At 45.5% G+C, this 16,159-nt stretch overlaps 1 protein-coding gene across 2 annotated transcripts in view; it reads right to left on the reverse strand.

Moving 5' to 3' along the window:
* Positions 1-13,557, reverse strand: part of DGKD (diacylglycerol kinase delta) — a 75,586-nt gene extending 62,029 nt beyond the window's left edge. For both annotated transcript variants that reach the window (XM_035132662.3, XM_035132661.3), the window contains exon 1: positions 13,369-13,557. In XM_035132662.3, the coding sequence (XP_034988553.3) occupies positions 13,369-13,530 (162 nt within the window). In that variant the 5' untranslated portion in view covers positions 13,531-13,557. The remainder of the gene's footprint in view (positions 1-13,368) is intronic.
* Positions 13,558-16,159: the final 2,602 nt, after the last annotated feature.

The following is a 16,159-nucleotide window of genomic DNA, read 5'->3' on the forward strand; positions in this document are numbered from 1 at the left end:
CCTACTTTGGAGCAGGAAAGGTATTCGGCACTGCGACCTGAGGGTGCTCTGTGTACCTTTGAGCACTGGCACTCAGTAACACACATCCCACAGTGGCCTTACCTTCAAGAATGAATGGATGCCACTACAAAGCACTTCTGGGAAGCCGTATGCAAAGCACACACTTTCCTTCACCACCCAGCTTCTGCCCCCAGGAAAAATTTAGGGTGGATGAGCTGGAGACTACAATTTTTGGCTTGGCCAGCAAGACCAGCCAAAACGTATGGACCTGGGGGGGGGGGGCTTGGAGCTATGCTTTGTCCTCAAAACAACCCTTTAAAGTAAACTGGTGTGAGACACTGTAACTCACACCAAGTTACCGACAGAACACTGTGGTGTGTGAACATGTGTGGTTCTGAATTTGGGTTTTCCACATCCAAGTCCAACACTGTAGCAACTACATACACCTCACTAGCTTTCAATTACAGCCATGAAAACGGCTTTCTTTCCCCTTTCTGCTAGCTTAGTGGCCTATGTGAACCAAAAAACAGAGGCTGCATGGGATTTGTATTCATCAACGAATTCTCAAGCTATCACTAAGTCTTCAGGCAATGAGGAATCATTACTCTAAGCATCACATAATCTTTAAAGGAGACTCACAGTTAGGATACTAACTGCAATTATGATAAGAATGTCCCTTTTTGCAGTGTGGTAAAGAGAAGTTAAATATTAAATTTCAGATATGATGACATCTTGGAAGATGTACTACAAATGAAATTAATCCAGTGGCAGCTTTTTTGTATTTCCATATTTATTTTTTTCCATATTAAAGAATGAGAATGCACACTATGAGCAGGATCCAGACTAGCTATGGATAGAACTCCACAAGACACTGCACTGTCTCTGCAGACCCCTGAAAACATGTTCTGGCAAGAACAGCATGGGAGGTGGAGTTTTGGACTATTAAGTTGTCTTCCCTCCTTCTTCCAGCAGGAGCCTTCACTAAAGCTCCGTTTCTTCTGCTTTTGTTCACAGAAATGCGAGTCTGGATCCAACCCCATGTTGTTTGTGGGTTTGGAAGAATCCATTTGTGAACATAAAAATAAATAATGTCTGCTTCCAGACGACAAGTTTACTGTGCAATTGCTATGGCTTGTTAACTCATATTTAACAGGGGGTCCACATGATGCAGCCATCATTCCATAAATATACATTTTCCCAGTGCTCATTCATCTTTTTTCTTATTAAAAAAAATATCTGACTTTGAATAAAGGACTGAAATAGAAGAGCAACCTCTCTGCAGTTGTGGTTAGAAAAATGTCAAATTTTGAACCACATTGGGAGGAGCTGACCTTGGGGTAGGTGAAATGGTATGCTGGGAAAATCTCTCCTTTCTCTATCACAAACTTTACAGTTTCAGTTACAGAGCTACCGTACTTCTTGTCCTGCAATGCAGGTCCTTTTCCCTGGAGAACACAATTCCAATATTACACATTTTGTAAAATAAGTAAATGTCTTGAAGTGCTTAGAACTTCAAATGGGAGGGACACTGCAAAACAAGAGGCACATGAGAATTCTGTTCTCCCAAACCACATGTCTAGGATTAGAAAGAAGAGATTCCACTAAAAATAGCAGTGTTTACTTCTGAATAAACATGTGTATGTTCTGGCTCTAATCCTGTAAGGCCTCTTGCCCTGTGCTGCAGGCTTTAATTTTTTGTTGCTGTTGTTAAAAATAGTTTGGAATTATGGAATTGTGCTACAGTGAGTGGCAAATTAGGTGCATTTTTATTGGAGCACCCATGTAGCAGCAAAAATTTGAATAATATACAGTATAATAAAAAGGGGCAGTCATCTGGGAAAATAGACTTTGGCAATCCCACCTGCCAATGAACCCAAAGTGCTTTTACTACATACTACCCCCAGAATGTAGGGACGCAGGTGGCGCTGTGGTCTAAACCACTGAGTCTAGGGCTTGCCGATCAGAAGGTTGGCGGTTCGAATCCCCGCGACGGGGTAAGCTCCCGTTGCTCAGTCCCAGCTCCTGCCAACCTAGCAGTTCGAAAGCATGTCAAACTGTAAGTAGATAAATAGGCAGGAAGGTAAACAATGTTTCTGTATGCTGCTCTGGTTCGCCAGAAGCTGCTTAGTCAGCTCCCTCGGCCAATAAAGCGAGATGAGCGCCGCAACCCCAGAGTCATCTGCGACTGGACCTAACGGTCAGGGTTCCCTTTACCTTTACCCCCTGGAATGCAACCATGAGTTGCCTGTAAATAAATGCAAAATGCAAAAATTGAGTTGCCTGTAAATAAAGGGGTGAGCCACTCGGTCACTGAGCCATCCGCTTGGCAAGTCCCCCCCCCCACGCTGCGCTAAACTGGCGCAGCGTGGCTCGGAGACTCGCCAAGCGGCGCCGAAAATGGTGCCTGCACCTGCGCAGACGCTGCAGAAGCCATTTCCTCCGCCCCGGACATGGGCAGCATGGCGGCAGTAATAGCTTCTGCGCAGCCGCAGAAGCTATTTCTGGCACTGCAGACACGCACAGAAGCCATTTCTGGCCCCCCGGACATGGGCAGCGTGGCGCCGGAAATAGCTTCTGTGCATGTCCGGCCCATGTCTGGCCGTGGGAATCCTCTGGCCCACGGCCGGAAAACGTTGCCAACACCTGTCCTATTGTCTTGTGCTACTTAATTTTCAGAGTTGCACAACTGCGATACAGTGGAACAGCACAGCTACTTTTTTATTATTTCAAAGGTACATACATGCAGATTGAAAAATGCTGAACACATACCCACAAACAAAAACAGGGTGCTAACATGGTGGTAAGATGTTGAGAGGAGTGTATGGCAATAAAGAGAGCGCTAGCAGCCAACCGTCTGTAAGCATTCATTATTTATTTCTTATATAACATAAATAATAAATACATAAATTTTCATGTTTCTTTTTCAGGTGTGCAAATTGATGTCATAACCTTCTGAAACTGAAGGAAGTATTGCCAGAGGCACCAAAACACTTTAAACTAGTCAGTGAATCCATTCTGAAGGATGTCAAGTTCCTAATGATTGTGATGTGCCCTGAAAACATTAACTGAGCTGCACATAAGGCAGGTGCATGTTATGCACAATGCTGATGGATGAGGAAACCACAATTAGCACATCAAACACCTGGGAGTAGAGAAACATCTTGACCTGGGGCTGAAAAAATGACAAAGTCTGCACCAGGTGGGTCTCACCAGGTGCAGCATTCCACAAACAAGGGAGAAAATGGGACTACTGAAAAGGTCCTCTGTGGTTTGTTGTTATGTCTCAATTCATATACTATCAACAAATCAATTAGGATCATTGCTTTGCCTCAAAAGGTTGCTACAACAAGGAGGCAGGAGCGAACTCGTGAAGCTGGATGCTGAGCCAGTGGGAAACAAGTGGGAAACAAGCATACAAGCAACCATGGACAAACAGGCCAAACCCTACGCCAAAGGATAAATGGACATAAATCTGACATCAGGAACCAGAAGACAGAAAAACCAGTAGGAGAACACTTCAATCTCCCAGGACATTCTATACAAGATCTCAAAGTAGCTGTCTTACTACAAAAGAATTTCAGAAATAGACTGGAAAGAGAAGTTGCTGAATTACAACTTATCACCAAGCTCAAAACCATGGAGGGACCTGGTTTGAACAGAGATATCGGATTCTTATCTCATTATACATGATAAGTGATCTTCAGCCATCTCAACCCTTGCTTTTTCATGCAAAACCATTTGCAGTCGTTTTCGGTCATCAACAGCTATCAGTCAGTCAATCACCCACTTCCACCACCCTTCTGAGTGATCCCCCCTCCCCTCCCCATCCCCACCCCCTCCCCACCCCTTCTCTACATAAGTGCCTGGGGACTCCTATTTCACTGTATCTGAAGAAGTGTGCATGCACACGAAAGCTCATACCAAAATAAAAACTTAGTTGGTCTTTAAGGTGCTACTGAAACAGTAACAAAAATATCTGCATGGCTTCAGGTTTATTTTTTTAAAAAGGTAACGTATTTAACATTTTTGAACAAATAAGCAATCACTGATCTTGAAATCTTTTCTGCCACTAATGCATTATTAACACAATGCTACAGGATCAGGTACTTCCAGAAAACTCACACTGCAGTCCTATACATACTTTCCAAGGAGTAAGGCCCATTGTTTACTTGGGCCTTACGGTCAAAGTAGGATTGCACTCTCAGAGTAATCATGAATGGAATCATGAATGGAAAGTACAGAGTAATCATGAATGGAATCATGAATGGAAAATACACTTCTACAGAAGAGGAACCATTTGAGAAAATCTGGAGCAAATATGACTGAAGGTGTCATTGCTTCATTAGCCCTGGTCAACAACAAACATTGTTGTTGTTTAGTCGTTTAGTCGTGTCCGACTCTTTGTGACCCCATGGACCAGAGCACGCCAGGCACTCCTGTCTTCCACTGCCTCCTGCAATTTGGTCAAACTCATATACAATTATATATTGTATACTCATATACAACACACATACAGCAGCTCAAATAAAAGATATTGTCTGAACTACCGGTACTTTGTCTCACATTTCTATTTTTAGCTAGGTGGCAACTATTTTTAAAGTCTTTATTGCTGCTGGTCCTCACCACGTCCTGTTGCACTGCAAACTACAGATAAACCGCACTGTTAAAGGTAGGACAAAGTAATGATGTAAATAAGACTTCTTAATAAAACAACACAAGCTCCAGAAAAGACAGTGAATTCTAAAGCAGCAAAATATTGCAGACTGTAAAATATTATGCTACATAATTAACTGGTTTAATTTTATTTAAAAATCTGTATTCACATTTCTCATTTATACATTTTAATGCACTAAATGTTTTATATTATTTACCTTCCCATGCAAGGGGAGTCATCATTATTCCCACATTCTAGATGGGTAATTGATGCTTAGGATACAATCCTACCCTCCATTTTGAACCACAGCCAAGGCACACTTACAGAACACGTGATCTGCATGGAAAAGGTCCCAGGCTCAAATCTATGCATCTCTGGATTAGTATTACATCTGAAAACAGCCATGGTGTAACAACATGATAACCTCAATGCAATGGAACCTGGCTTCTGCAACACATTGCCCATTTAAGTTAGACAAGCTCCAACATATACGGTATTGTATATATTGTGTTGATGCTAAAATCTTTCCTACTTCCACAGAGTTTCTCGAGAGGCTTTTCCAGAAACTTGTGGGCAGTATCGGATTTCCCTTTGGAGAATGTGAAGGCAGAAATGCTTTTGAATACCAGTTGCTGGAAACCACAGGCAGGGAGAGAGCTCTAGTGCTCCAATCCTGCTTGCAGACTTCCTGCAGGCATCTGGTTGGCCACTGTGAGAACATGATGCTGGACTAGATGAGCCACTGGCATGATTCAGTAGGCTTTTTTATGTTATTATGAACTGTTGTATCTGATTTATTTTGTTATATTTTTATTGTCATTATACACTTGCTATGGTATTTTGTAATGTTTAGTAGTTTGTAAATATTCCAAATAATAAGTAAACTCAGCCAATGACTAAAGGGAAGTCAGGAGCAACATGGAGCCAGTGTTGTGTCTATAACTAACTTTGTACAATTACTTCCTAAACATTCATATCAATTCACAGAAATGCTTCTCTGGTTCCTGGAACCTGGAAAACACAGAGAGCCATGCACAGCTGCCAAGTTTTCCCTTTTCTCGCGAGGAAGCCTATTCAGCATAATGGAAAATCCCTTAAAAAAAGGGATAACTTGGCAGCTATGGAGCCATGGGTGTCAACTTGTAAAGTGAACTCTCTTTGGGAAAATCTGAGTCTTTGCTGATCCTTTTCCCTTAAGCCCAGCTTGTGCATCAGCAAAGGTCAGTACTGTAAAGACAGGAGTATGAGTAATACTAAGCAGGCTGTACTACAAAATTCAGTGTTTCATAACACCTGCTAACACCTCTCCCAAAATCCTGTGTCTCTCTCCAGGTCTGCTGGAATAAAGGCATAGTACAGCTTCGCACACAAAACTCTATTATTAAAGTATTGTACTTCAGATTCTCAGTTTTCTTTAACACAGCCAGTCTGCCTTGTTTACTGCTTCCATCACTAAGTGAGGCTGTCACTTGGGCTTAGTTTTAAAGGCTCTTAAGCAGCAATGTTATATGCTAGAGCAGGCATAGGCAAACCCAGCCCCCCATATGTTTTGGGACTACAACTCCCATCATCCCTAACCACCAGTCCTATTAGCTAGGGATAATGGGAGTTGTAGTCCCAAAATATCTGGAGGGCCCAGTATGCCTGTGCCTGTGCTAGAGGTACCACCTGTTCTTTAGTGCACTGCTAAGTAACAGGAACCTTTGATTGCTTTGTGAGCGTGAATAAGAAACTAAAGTAAAAACAGAATCTTCTGGCTAGCCATGTTTCAGGCCTTCAGGACACTTCAGATCATCTTGCCAATGGTTGAGATGCAAGCAAAGCAGTGCCTTAGCACTTGAGATTTATTGCAATGAGCACTTAAACTGTAACTCACTGGATGATTTGGGAGACTAAATTCATAGCTGAGAACTAACACTAGGTATTACATTTCAAGAAACTCCTCAAGGGCAGTAATTGTTCACAGTAACAGCAAGAACAAACCAAAGGCTTGAAATATATGTTTAGAATATATTCTTGTGGTTTATTGGAAGCATACTGTCATGTGCATATTTCTCTTTTATTGTTCAGGACCTGTTGAACCTTCCGATATCTTAAATAGTCAACCTTATGTGACTGAGCAGCTATAAAGCTCGAATTAACATCAGGGTTGTCCTTTCCCCTGGAATTGCCATCCTTTCTCCACTCACTTCTTATGCGGAATCCTCACAAACCACTCTCGGATTATTACATTCCACTGTTTTCTGTGTTGTTGCCCAGTGTTTCTTCAGGCCCGACTTGTGGCTTTTTCTTTTTGCAGCAGCAGCCTGTTCTTCATGAACAGGCAACATGCAATTAGAGCTTTTAAGGGTAACTGTTCCTTTAAACAGAAAGCTCCTCCTTGCAGGTTCAAGCCCATTCCATTTCTACCCTGGCTAGTGCAGCTGCAGGAATAGTGCTGAATTGCCCATTTGGCCAATTTCCCAACTCCCAAAGTGTGCATTAAATTAGTGGTTTCTCACCATTCCCCACTCTTTTCATTATAGTAAAATAGCAATACTTTACTGTAATGGAAAGAAAAGATAAAAAGCTACAATGGAAGAGAAGCCATTTATTTAACACATATTACCGTCAGGGGGTGGGGGTGGGGGCTGGCTAAATAGGGAACAAATGAATATTAATCCCCAAACCACACTTCCCAGAAAGCAGTAACATGTCTGAACCAGCAAACACGAAGCTTGCCATTAGCAATGTAAAGCATCTTAGCTAGCTGAACTTTGATATGAGTAGACATTAAAGAAGCATCTTGGCCAAGATACTGGATAACATAATGCTATATTGAGTGCTGTGAAGAATCTGCCTTACTTCCACTATCACCTAATTGCAGAAACGCAATTCCTCAGCAGTATTAAAGAGTTCTAGCGTGGAAGCAACACAAGTCAGTTTTGAAGAAAACCCTCAAAATGGCATGCACAGTATACACATTAATCATGCATTAATCTTCCATCTCTCGTTGGAAAAGAAAAGGCGATCAAAAGCTAGAGAGGAAGTAAATGAAGAAATGTATACATAATTAAGATAGCAAGTCACAAAATAGAGCAATTGGTAATTCTAAAATTGTTATCTTGAGAATCCAGTACTGCTTAGCTACCGTGTTTCTCCTAAAATAAGACACGTCTTATATTTATTTTTCCTCCCAAAAAACACACCACGGCTTATTTTCAGGGGATGTCTTTTTTTTTTTTTTGGTGTCTTTGCGGAGGGGGGAGAGACGGAGCAAGGCGAAACGGTGTGTGAGTGTGTGCAGAGCACAGACTGCCCACCTCGCGGGGGTAACCTCCTGCTGCTGCACCTGGGTAAGGAAAAGGGGACTTCTCCCTCGCGCGCACGCACGCACAAGAGCACCAGAAGAGTGCTCTTCGCGCTGCACTGTGCTCCCCGAAGCGGCAGCACGAAGAGCCCGGTGAGAGGCAGCTGCGGCTGCAGGTGAAGCCCGGGATCTGCGTGGGCGACTGGGGGTGAACGCACTGAGCGCTGCGGCGGTAGCGAAGAGGCGCCCGATCAGCTGAGAAGCGGGCTGATCGGGCGCCTCTTCGCCACCGCCGCAGCGCTCAGTGCGTTCGCCCCCAGTCGCCCACGCAGATCCCGGGCTTCACCTGCAGCCGCAGCTGCCTCTCACCAGGCTCTTCGCGCTGCGCTGCGCTCCCCGAAGCAGCTCCCACCCCCGGCTTATTTTCGGGGGATGTCTTATATTTATACTACTAATTAAAAGCCTGGCATGGCTTATTTTTGAGGACCGTCTTATTTTAGGAGAAACACAGTAGAGGTTTTTGTTAGATTAAAGCAATGGAAGCTTAATGGCTATACACAATTTCTGTTTATAATCCTTGTACTTAAAATGTTTATATTCACATAGCACAAGCAGAGTGTTTAGGCTTTTTACAACCACATTGACGTAGGAAATGATGCAAAGCATGGCAAGTGATTAAGTGGGAATTCAGAGCGGAGATTGGCCTTATATGAACTATGGCAAAATATAAAAGGTATCCATCCATGTCAAATCTCTAATTATTGCAATTAAAACATTCTAATTTGGGAAAGGCTCGTTCTGTGTTTTTCTCACTCACACCAACGCTTAGAGTCCAAATTTACATATTTGAGACTTCTGAATCCTTCCCTATTCCTAAGGGAGTCACTGCAAGTGTACTATTTAAATATGATAAAAGCATTTAAGGAAGTAGAATTTCAAATGTCCATCTTCAAACAAGATGAAGATCAGGAACTTTCTCCAATTGGAAATGTTATAATCACCTACTTCAAAGTATAGATAGCGGCTCTCCATAGACAAAGAATTTGGCTACCTGAGGTAAAAAGCAAGTAATCAATTAACAGTTTGATGTCACTGCCAGTGACTTTAAATCAGTATTCCAGAAGAAAATACTTCAGCATTAATACTACAAAATAATAGTGGGCTTAACTACATGTTTTATGAGGTTTCCTCCTCTTTGTTTGATTAATCAATCAATCAATCAATCAATCAATATATACTATGTATTCATAAGTTTGACCAATGCAGCAGAAATTAGAAGTGATTTTTCCTATCTTAAACTTAAGGCTGTTTCCAGGCTTAATTTAATAAAGAAAAAAATGTGTCATTCAGAAGCTTAATATTGGTTGAAACCCACAGTTTCCCCACAGAGTTCTCTCCAAATATATGTTAACTATGGTGCTGGAGGAGACTCTTAAGAGTCCCATGGACTGCAAGAAGATCAAACCTATTCATTCTGAAGGAAATCAGCCCTGAGTGCTCACTGGAAGGACAGATCCTGAAGCTGAGGCTCCAATACTTTGGCCACATCATGAGAAGAGAAGACTCCCTGGAAAAGACCCTGATGTTGGGAAAGATGGAGGGCACAAGGAGAAGGGGACGACAGAGGACGAGATGGTTGGACAGTGTTCTCGAAGCTACGAACATGAGTCTGACCAAACTGCGGGAGGCAGTGCAAGACAGGAGTGCCTGGCGTGCTATGGTGTCCATGGGGTCACGAAGAGTCGGACATGACTAAACGACTAAACAACAAATGGGGCTCTGCTCACCACTAATACAATTCCATTTGCTGAATATTGTGCCTAATCAAGCAATCATCCCAGCTTTCCCCTTCTAATCTGCAGCCCCATTTTGTACCACTTTTCACCTTTCCTCTCATGGCCATGCCTTCTCCCCCCCCCTTTTCTGCAACCCCTATCCCAGAGTCCACCCCGGAGTCGTCTTCTTCCTACACATTGTAACTACTAAGCACCCTTTTCACCTTCACCCAGTGTTGAATCCACCATCCCCTCCTTTTCTGCAGCCCCTTTTGTATCCTTGCTTTCATCTTCACTCCCATACCTATGCCTACCCTCCTTCCTTTTTCTAGAACGCCCCCTTTGAACGCACAATTTTTCATCCCTCCTCTACTGTCATTTCTTACAGTAGGCACTACCCCCATTTCCATGCCTCCTCTTTCCTCCTATTCTGCAGTCCATCAGCTTCTGCGGAAACCAAAATCAACGTTTAAAACCAAGATCAATGGTTTGTACGTAACAAGGAAATATTAGTGGAAAGAGAAACGTGAACACTGTGCAAGTCCTTAGTTCATTCATGTAGCAGAGGGAGAGGGTGAGTGAGCCCAAGGCTTCACTCCAGCCAATTCCGAATCATGCACACAGTGCTAAACCATGCTGTTGGATTTTCGCAGTTTCCATTACTTCTGACCACATGCCATGCTAGTTGGGGCTGATAGGAGTTGCAGTCCAACGATATCTGGAGGGAAATAGGTTCCCCATTCCTGGTTTAGCATTATGTGTGAACCAGCAGAGTTTTTCTCTTCCTGAATGTGAAACACATTGCTGAGCCATTTCAATGTCACACGACATTGTATGAGATAATGAACCTTCATAAGGCAATGGTTTTTTCATCCTTCATTTTTGCTGTTATCTCTACCCAACCATATGGTATGATGACTTCCAGTTGAAGTACATATAACACTGCGTCAAAGATACAAGTAGCATCCCAGAAGCTTTACAGGCAGCAAATGCTCCCAATGTGCACAAAAGGGATTTTGAATGTTAGGCTCACAACTTGAAACATAACCTGTTATTTGCAGACTTCTGAGAGATACCAGGGGTACCTCCAATAAGATTCTAATTTTTTTTCTAGTATGGCTTCATAACCATGTTGCAACACGGAGAAATTCAGTGGTTGCAGGTTTTCCTGGCAACCAGATGCAGCAATAGGAAAAGCTTCCCTGGCTGAATTGCTGCTGGTCATTCAAAATACTGGTAGGCGCAGCAGCAATGCCAGCCACGGCAGGAGGAGGAAAAAAACACGACATCCCCTGAAAATAAGCCATAGAGAAACACGGTCATCAAACCCGTGCCAGAATAATGGAAATGTTAATGAGATACACAACAAGGACTGCAGATGCACAGTTCAAAGCACAAGATGCAGCACTCTTCTAAATTTCCAAACTCATTAAGGAACAATAGTTTTTGTGGTAGTAAAATTAAAATGGGTATGGGACACTGCAGGAAGGCCTAGGGAGGGTTATTTAAGCAGCTCGAAGCATCCGGATGCAGCAGAGGAATTTGTGTGTGTGACAAAGACATAGGGGCCTAGCATCAGGACTCAGCACTGTTGGGAAGGTGCCAAAGCCCCAACACACAGGAATTGACCAACTCTCACCGAGGAGGAACTGCCACCTCTGACAGAAGGAAACCCCCTTGGGAGGTTTGGATCACCTTTGGATAGGTAGAGTCCCTCCTCCTTGTCTCTTTGCAGAAACACCTTCTCTTCTCCACCTCCACACAGACCCCTCTGCCCAGAGTCACTTATGTCTTAAAGCAAAAATGTGACAGTTGCAAGGAGCCACCTCTGCTCACTCACCTGCTCTTTTTCTAGGCTGCAGTAGAGATTGGACCCCTAAGACACCTAGAGGGTGCAGAGCTGAAGTAGCTGTTTCTTTCCACTTCACCACCCAGAAGAGGGAGAGAGAGAATAGAATTGAGCTGGACTAGACCTACCATCAAGGCAGAGTGAGGTGACACCCCTCCTTCATTCCTCCTGAGCCCCTGCCATTTCCTTCCTTCTCAGTTACCAGGGAACAAAGCTTGCTTGCTTGCTAGACTGGATGAATGCTAGGTATCCATTGTATGCTAGGTGAGCATTAGTTGCTGCCACCTGCAAGGAGCAATCACTTCTCATTATCTGCCAGCAAAGACCCCCACCCCACCCTCTCTCTCTGGAATGACTGCTTACCATAACTTCTCACCTCCACATAACTTGATTTACCTGCCCTTTTACAGCCAGGTGAGATGAGACCATTGCTCCTTACCAATGTCAGTAGTTGCTCACCTATCCAAGTGATACCTCTGTTAGGCCTAATCACAACCACCATGTTGCCCAGAGAAAGATTGTGCCTCCCCTTGATCACTGACTGTTTCTACTCTTTCTTAAAAAGTCCACCTCTGCCCAGTGGAGGGCAAGATAGCAGAGATGGACACCAACTCCACTTAGTTGCTTACACTTTGCATATGGGCTGCACCAAAGTTGGATGCACTAACTTTGGGTGACATGGCAGCTTCTTAACTTACCACCTAGACAGGGAGAGTGAAGAAGAGATGGTGCCTTGTCACCTCTCACCTGCTTACTTAGTAGCTCCTCTGGGTAATATATTTGGGGTATTACTGCCACGTCAGAGAGAGAGATAGCGCGCAGGTAAATGGCTTACTTACACACTCTCTCTGGGTGGCTAGAGCTGAACCCACCACACAACCCACTGAGAAAGAGAGAGACAGACAGTATGCTTAGGTAAGAAAGCTGAGATGATGACTCCTTGCAGGGACAGTCGCCTCCACTCACTCCTCTGCCTTCTCACTCAATTCAGTGCGACAGCAAGGGCTGGGCCTATATATTTTTTATACATGCAGCTGTTTTGTATATGGTTTTTTATTGTGTGGTGAAACCGCCTCCACGGGAAGCCATTCGTAAATTAAATACACAGATACATAACTATCCTGGGCCCCAATCCCAACCACTGCATTACCCAGAGAGCAAGCACAGTCAAGCACACTGAGCGAAGGTTGGTGTGATGGCACGGAGCCACTCACCTCTATTGGCTCCCTCCTGCCAACCCCTGCGCCATTCAAGAAGGGTGCGCTCGCTGGGGAGAATGAGCAGAAGCATCTTCTCCTCCAGCCCCACCTCCACACTTTGCTCACCCAGGTGGATGAAATGCCAGGGCAGCACAAGGACCACCTGCTGCCTTGGCCCTTGCTCACCTGTGTGCCCTCTCACACACACCCCTCATTGGGATAGATGGGAGGATGCAAGAGGTGGATGAGGGGTTCCCCACCACCACCACCACGGGCATATGTTTTTTGCCGAAGGCCCTAATAAAACCTGCAAAACGCAGTAGCCAGGGGGGGGGGGGTTATAGACCATGAGGGGAAGGGCAAAGGGCGATGGAAGGACCACCCCTGTGCTGACGAGAGGGCCGGGTTAGAGAAACGCACTGAAGGGCTCCCGGAGAGCCCAGGCCCTGCACGGCAGCGCCGTTTACCCGGGGCTGGTCTGGAGAGGAGAGAGTGGGAATGAAATGGAGGATGGGAAGAAGGCTGGTAGGAGGAGGGGAAGCGCATAACCACCACCTCCTCCTCCTCCTCTCCCCTGAAGGCCCAACCCTTACAGCGCTCACCTTCTGGCGGATCTGGCCGGACGTGGAGACCTTGCGGATGAGTTTTTGCGGGGAACCGGGCTCTTGCTCCGGCTCGCTGTCCGACGACTCCTCAGTCGCCACCGGAGGGGCAGCGGCGGTGGCCCCGGCCTGGGGCTGCGAGGCTCCCGCCGCCGCCGCCATGCTGCACCGTGAGGAGCAGGGCGGGCAGCACCACCTAGCGCCGCAAGCGCCGCGGTGCAAGCCGGCAGCCAAGGAGCGGGGAGGAGGAGGCAGCGCGGGCGGGGAGCTCGCTAGGGGGAGCGGAGAGAGGCATCCGCAGCGGACGTGGCCGCCCTCTGGCGGGTCGGTTCTGCACTGGTACCGAGGCGACCTCCTCAGGCCCCCAAAGTGGGTTGAAGCGAACAGGGGAGAAGGAAAAGGGATGCGACGGCGGCAGCCTCTCGGGAGGGCTGTTAGTTCGCACGCGGAGAATTAAGAATGATGGTGGTGCAAGGGCTCAAAGATGCAGCTTCTGGGCTGCCTCCACCTTCCCTGACCCCAGCAACTAAGCTGCCTATTGAGCAGCCTCCCAACTCCTACTTGCATACAAGCAGGAGCGGGCGGGGATCTCTCAGGTGTGAAGGGAGGCTTCACACTGCCTATCAGAGCTTGGAATTGGGGCAGCTCCAATGGGAAGGGAGGCATTGCGCTGCCTGAGAGACCCCTGCACGCAAGTAGGAGTTGGGAGGCTGCTCCGATAGGCAGCTTAGGAGTTGGGATGTGGCTGCCCCGAAAGGCAGTTAATTAATTAAAGTATCCCCGGATTCATTGAAAAATATCTGGTAACCTTACATTAAAGAAGACCTGGTGCATGAGGGTAAGGGATAAAATGGCCTAGAATTTGCTCTGGATTTTTTCTTTCTTTTGCTAACAGCAGCATTTTGTTTCAAACAGAAGGGATCATTAAAAATGATGTTATTGTACCTGTAATCTGCCACCTCAGAATCATACCATATTGTTATGTATTAGTGTACAGTAGTACCTCGGGTTACGAACGCGATCCGTTCCGGGTCGCAGTTTGTAACCTGGAAAGGTTGCAAACCGAGCGCCGCTTCTGCGCATGCACAAAGCGCGCACGCCGCTTCTGCGCATGCATGGGATGCGCGCGCGCCGAAATCACTTCCGGGTTTGCGGAGTTCGTAACCCGAACTGTTCGCAACCCGAGCGGTTCGTAAAACGAGGTACGACTGTATATAGTTTTCCCTCAGGTCCTCAGGTCCTTGTCAGTTGTTTTAGGAGGGAACTTTAGGAGGGAACTTTGAATTATGTTTGATACATTGTTTGAGCCAGCCTCTATAAAAAGCAGGCCGGCTCGGCAATGCAGTTCAGTTCTGTTCTGGCTTCCGAATAAAGAGCTTCTGGAAGAACCGCTGTGTTGTCTACCCATTATTTAATACTGGCGACGAGGATGGGATGGAAGGACAGCAGAGCACAGCCAGAATCGGACATGCAATGAGCTAATCACTGAGCGAAATCACATTCAGGGACAGAGCATGTAACGGCCACTTCTGTTGTCCCACTGCCTTGTACAAACATAGTTACAATAACTTCTCTGTAAAATAGATTTGAAGGCATGGCACTGTACTCTGTGTTCATACGCTCATTTCAGAACTTGCAAATCGTAATCTTTTAGCACATAAAACCGAAAAAGCAGGTAGCCTGCTTGTAGATTATTCCATCCAACAACCAATACATGTTTATTTTTCAGTGTATGCAGCTATTACATATGCTGCATGTTAAAAGTACCTTCTGTGTAGGAATTTCACAAAGTACATGGCATTCATCAACATGAAAAGCAACTTCACACGACAGGCATTGTATGGTCCACACCATGAATACCACAACTTCTGAATAGGAGACATAAACCTGAATCATAGAATTTAAGAGTTGGAAGCAGCGGTTCCCAACCTTTTTTGGGCCATGCCCCACCTAAGCATCTCTAAAATCCTGATTGCCCCCCCCCCCCGTGACATATAATTCTTATTATTCAAGAAGTGAACTATTCACATGGAGGAAGCCTAAAAGGCCATTAACTGTTAATAACTCATTTTTGAATTTCCCCCCTTAAAAATCTAATTGCGCCCTGTGGGGTGTGTGCCCCATGTTGGGAACCAGGGGTTGGAAGGGTCCCAATGGTAATCTAGTCCAACCCCCCACAATACAGGAATCTCAACCAAAGCATCCATGACAGATGTTTATAGTGTAAACCATAGCAGCTCCCTAGTGTACATTAATCTGCTCACCTTCCCTCCGGACATAAAAAGGAAACATGGTGGCATCTGTTAGGGTTTATCAGTTGTCCCAATTTGGCTTGCAATGCCACTTTCCCCAAACTGTGCACATCCACTCCCACATCTGACATCATATGTTGAAACCACAGCATTTCCGTTGAAACCACTGTTAAAATGGAGGTTCTCAGCTAGGGAGACCAGCATATTTATAGTACAAACCAGGCCCGGCTCATCGTAGACCCCCGGTGGCGCAGTGCACCATGGCGCGGGGCTGGTAAGCTGGGCGCCGGCCTGGGAAGGAGGGCGCCGCGCGGCAAAGCCGCATGGAAACCAATTGCGCCCTGCGAGGGCGGGGCGGGCGGCGGAGCGATCTCCGCCCCTCAGCACCAGGGCGCGCGATCTGCTCAAGACGGCCCTGGTACAAACAGATCAGATACAAAAACTGAAATGCTGTGTTGTTTTTTACAGAGATTATTTTCACTCCATTTATATGCTATTTAAAAAAAACCCCAGTGCATGCACACATATAATCTGTTTTA

Source organism: Zootoca vivipara, chromosome 5 (assembly GCF_965207765.1).
Source record: "Zootoca vivipara chromosome 5, rZooViv2.hap1.1, whole genome shotgun sequence".
Classification (NCBI taxonomy): domain Eukaryota; kingdom Metazoa; phylum Chordata; class Lepidosauria; order Squamata; family Lacertidae; genus Zootoca; species Zootoca vivipara.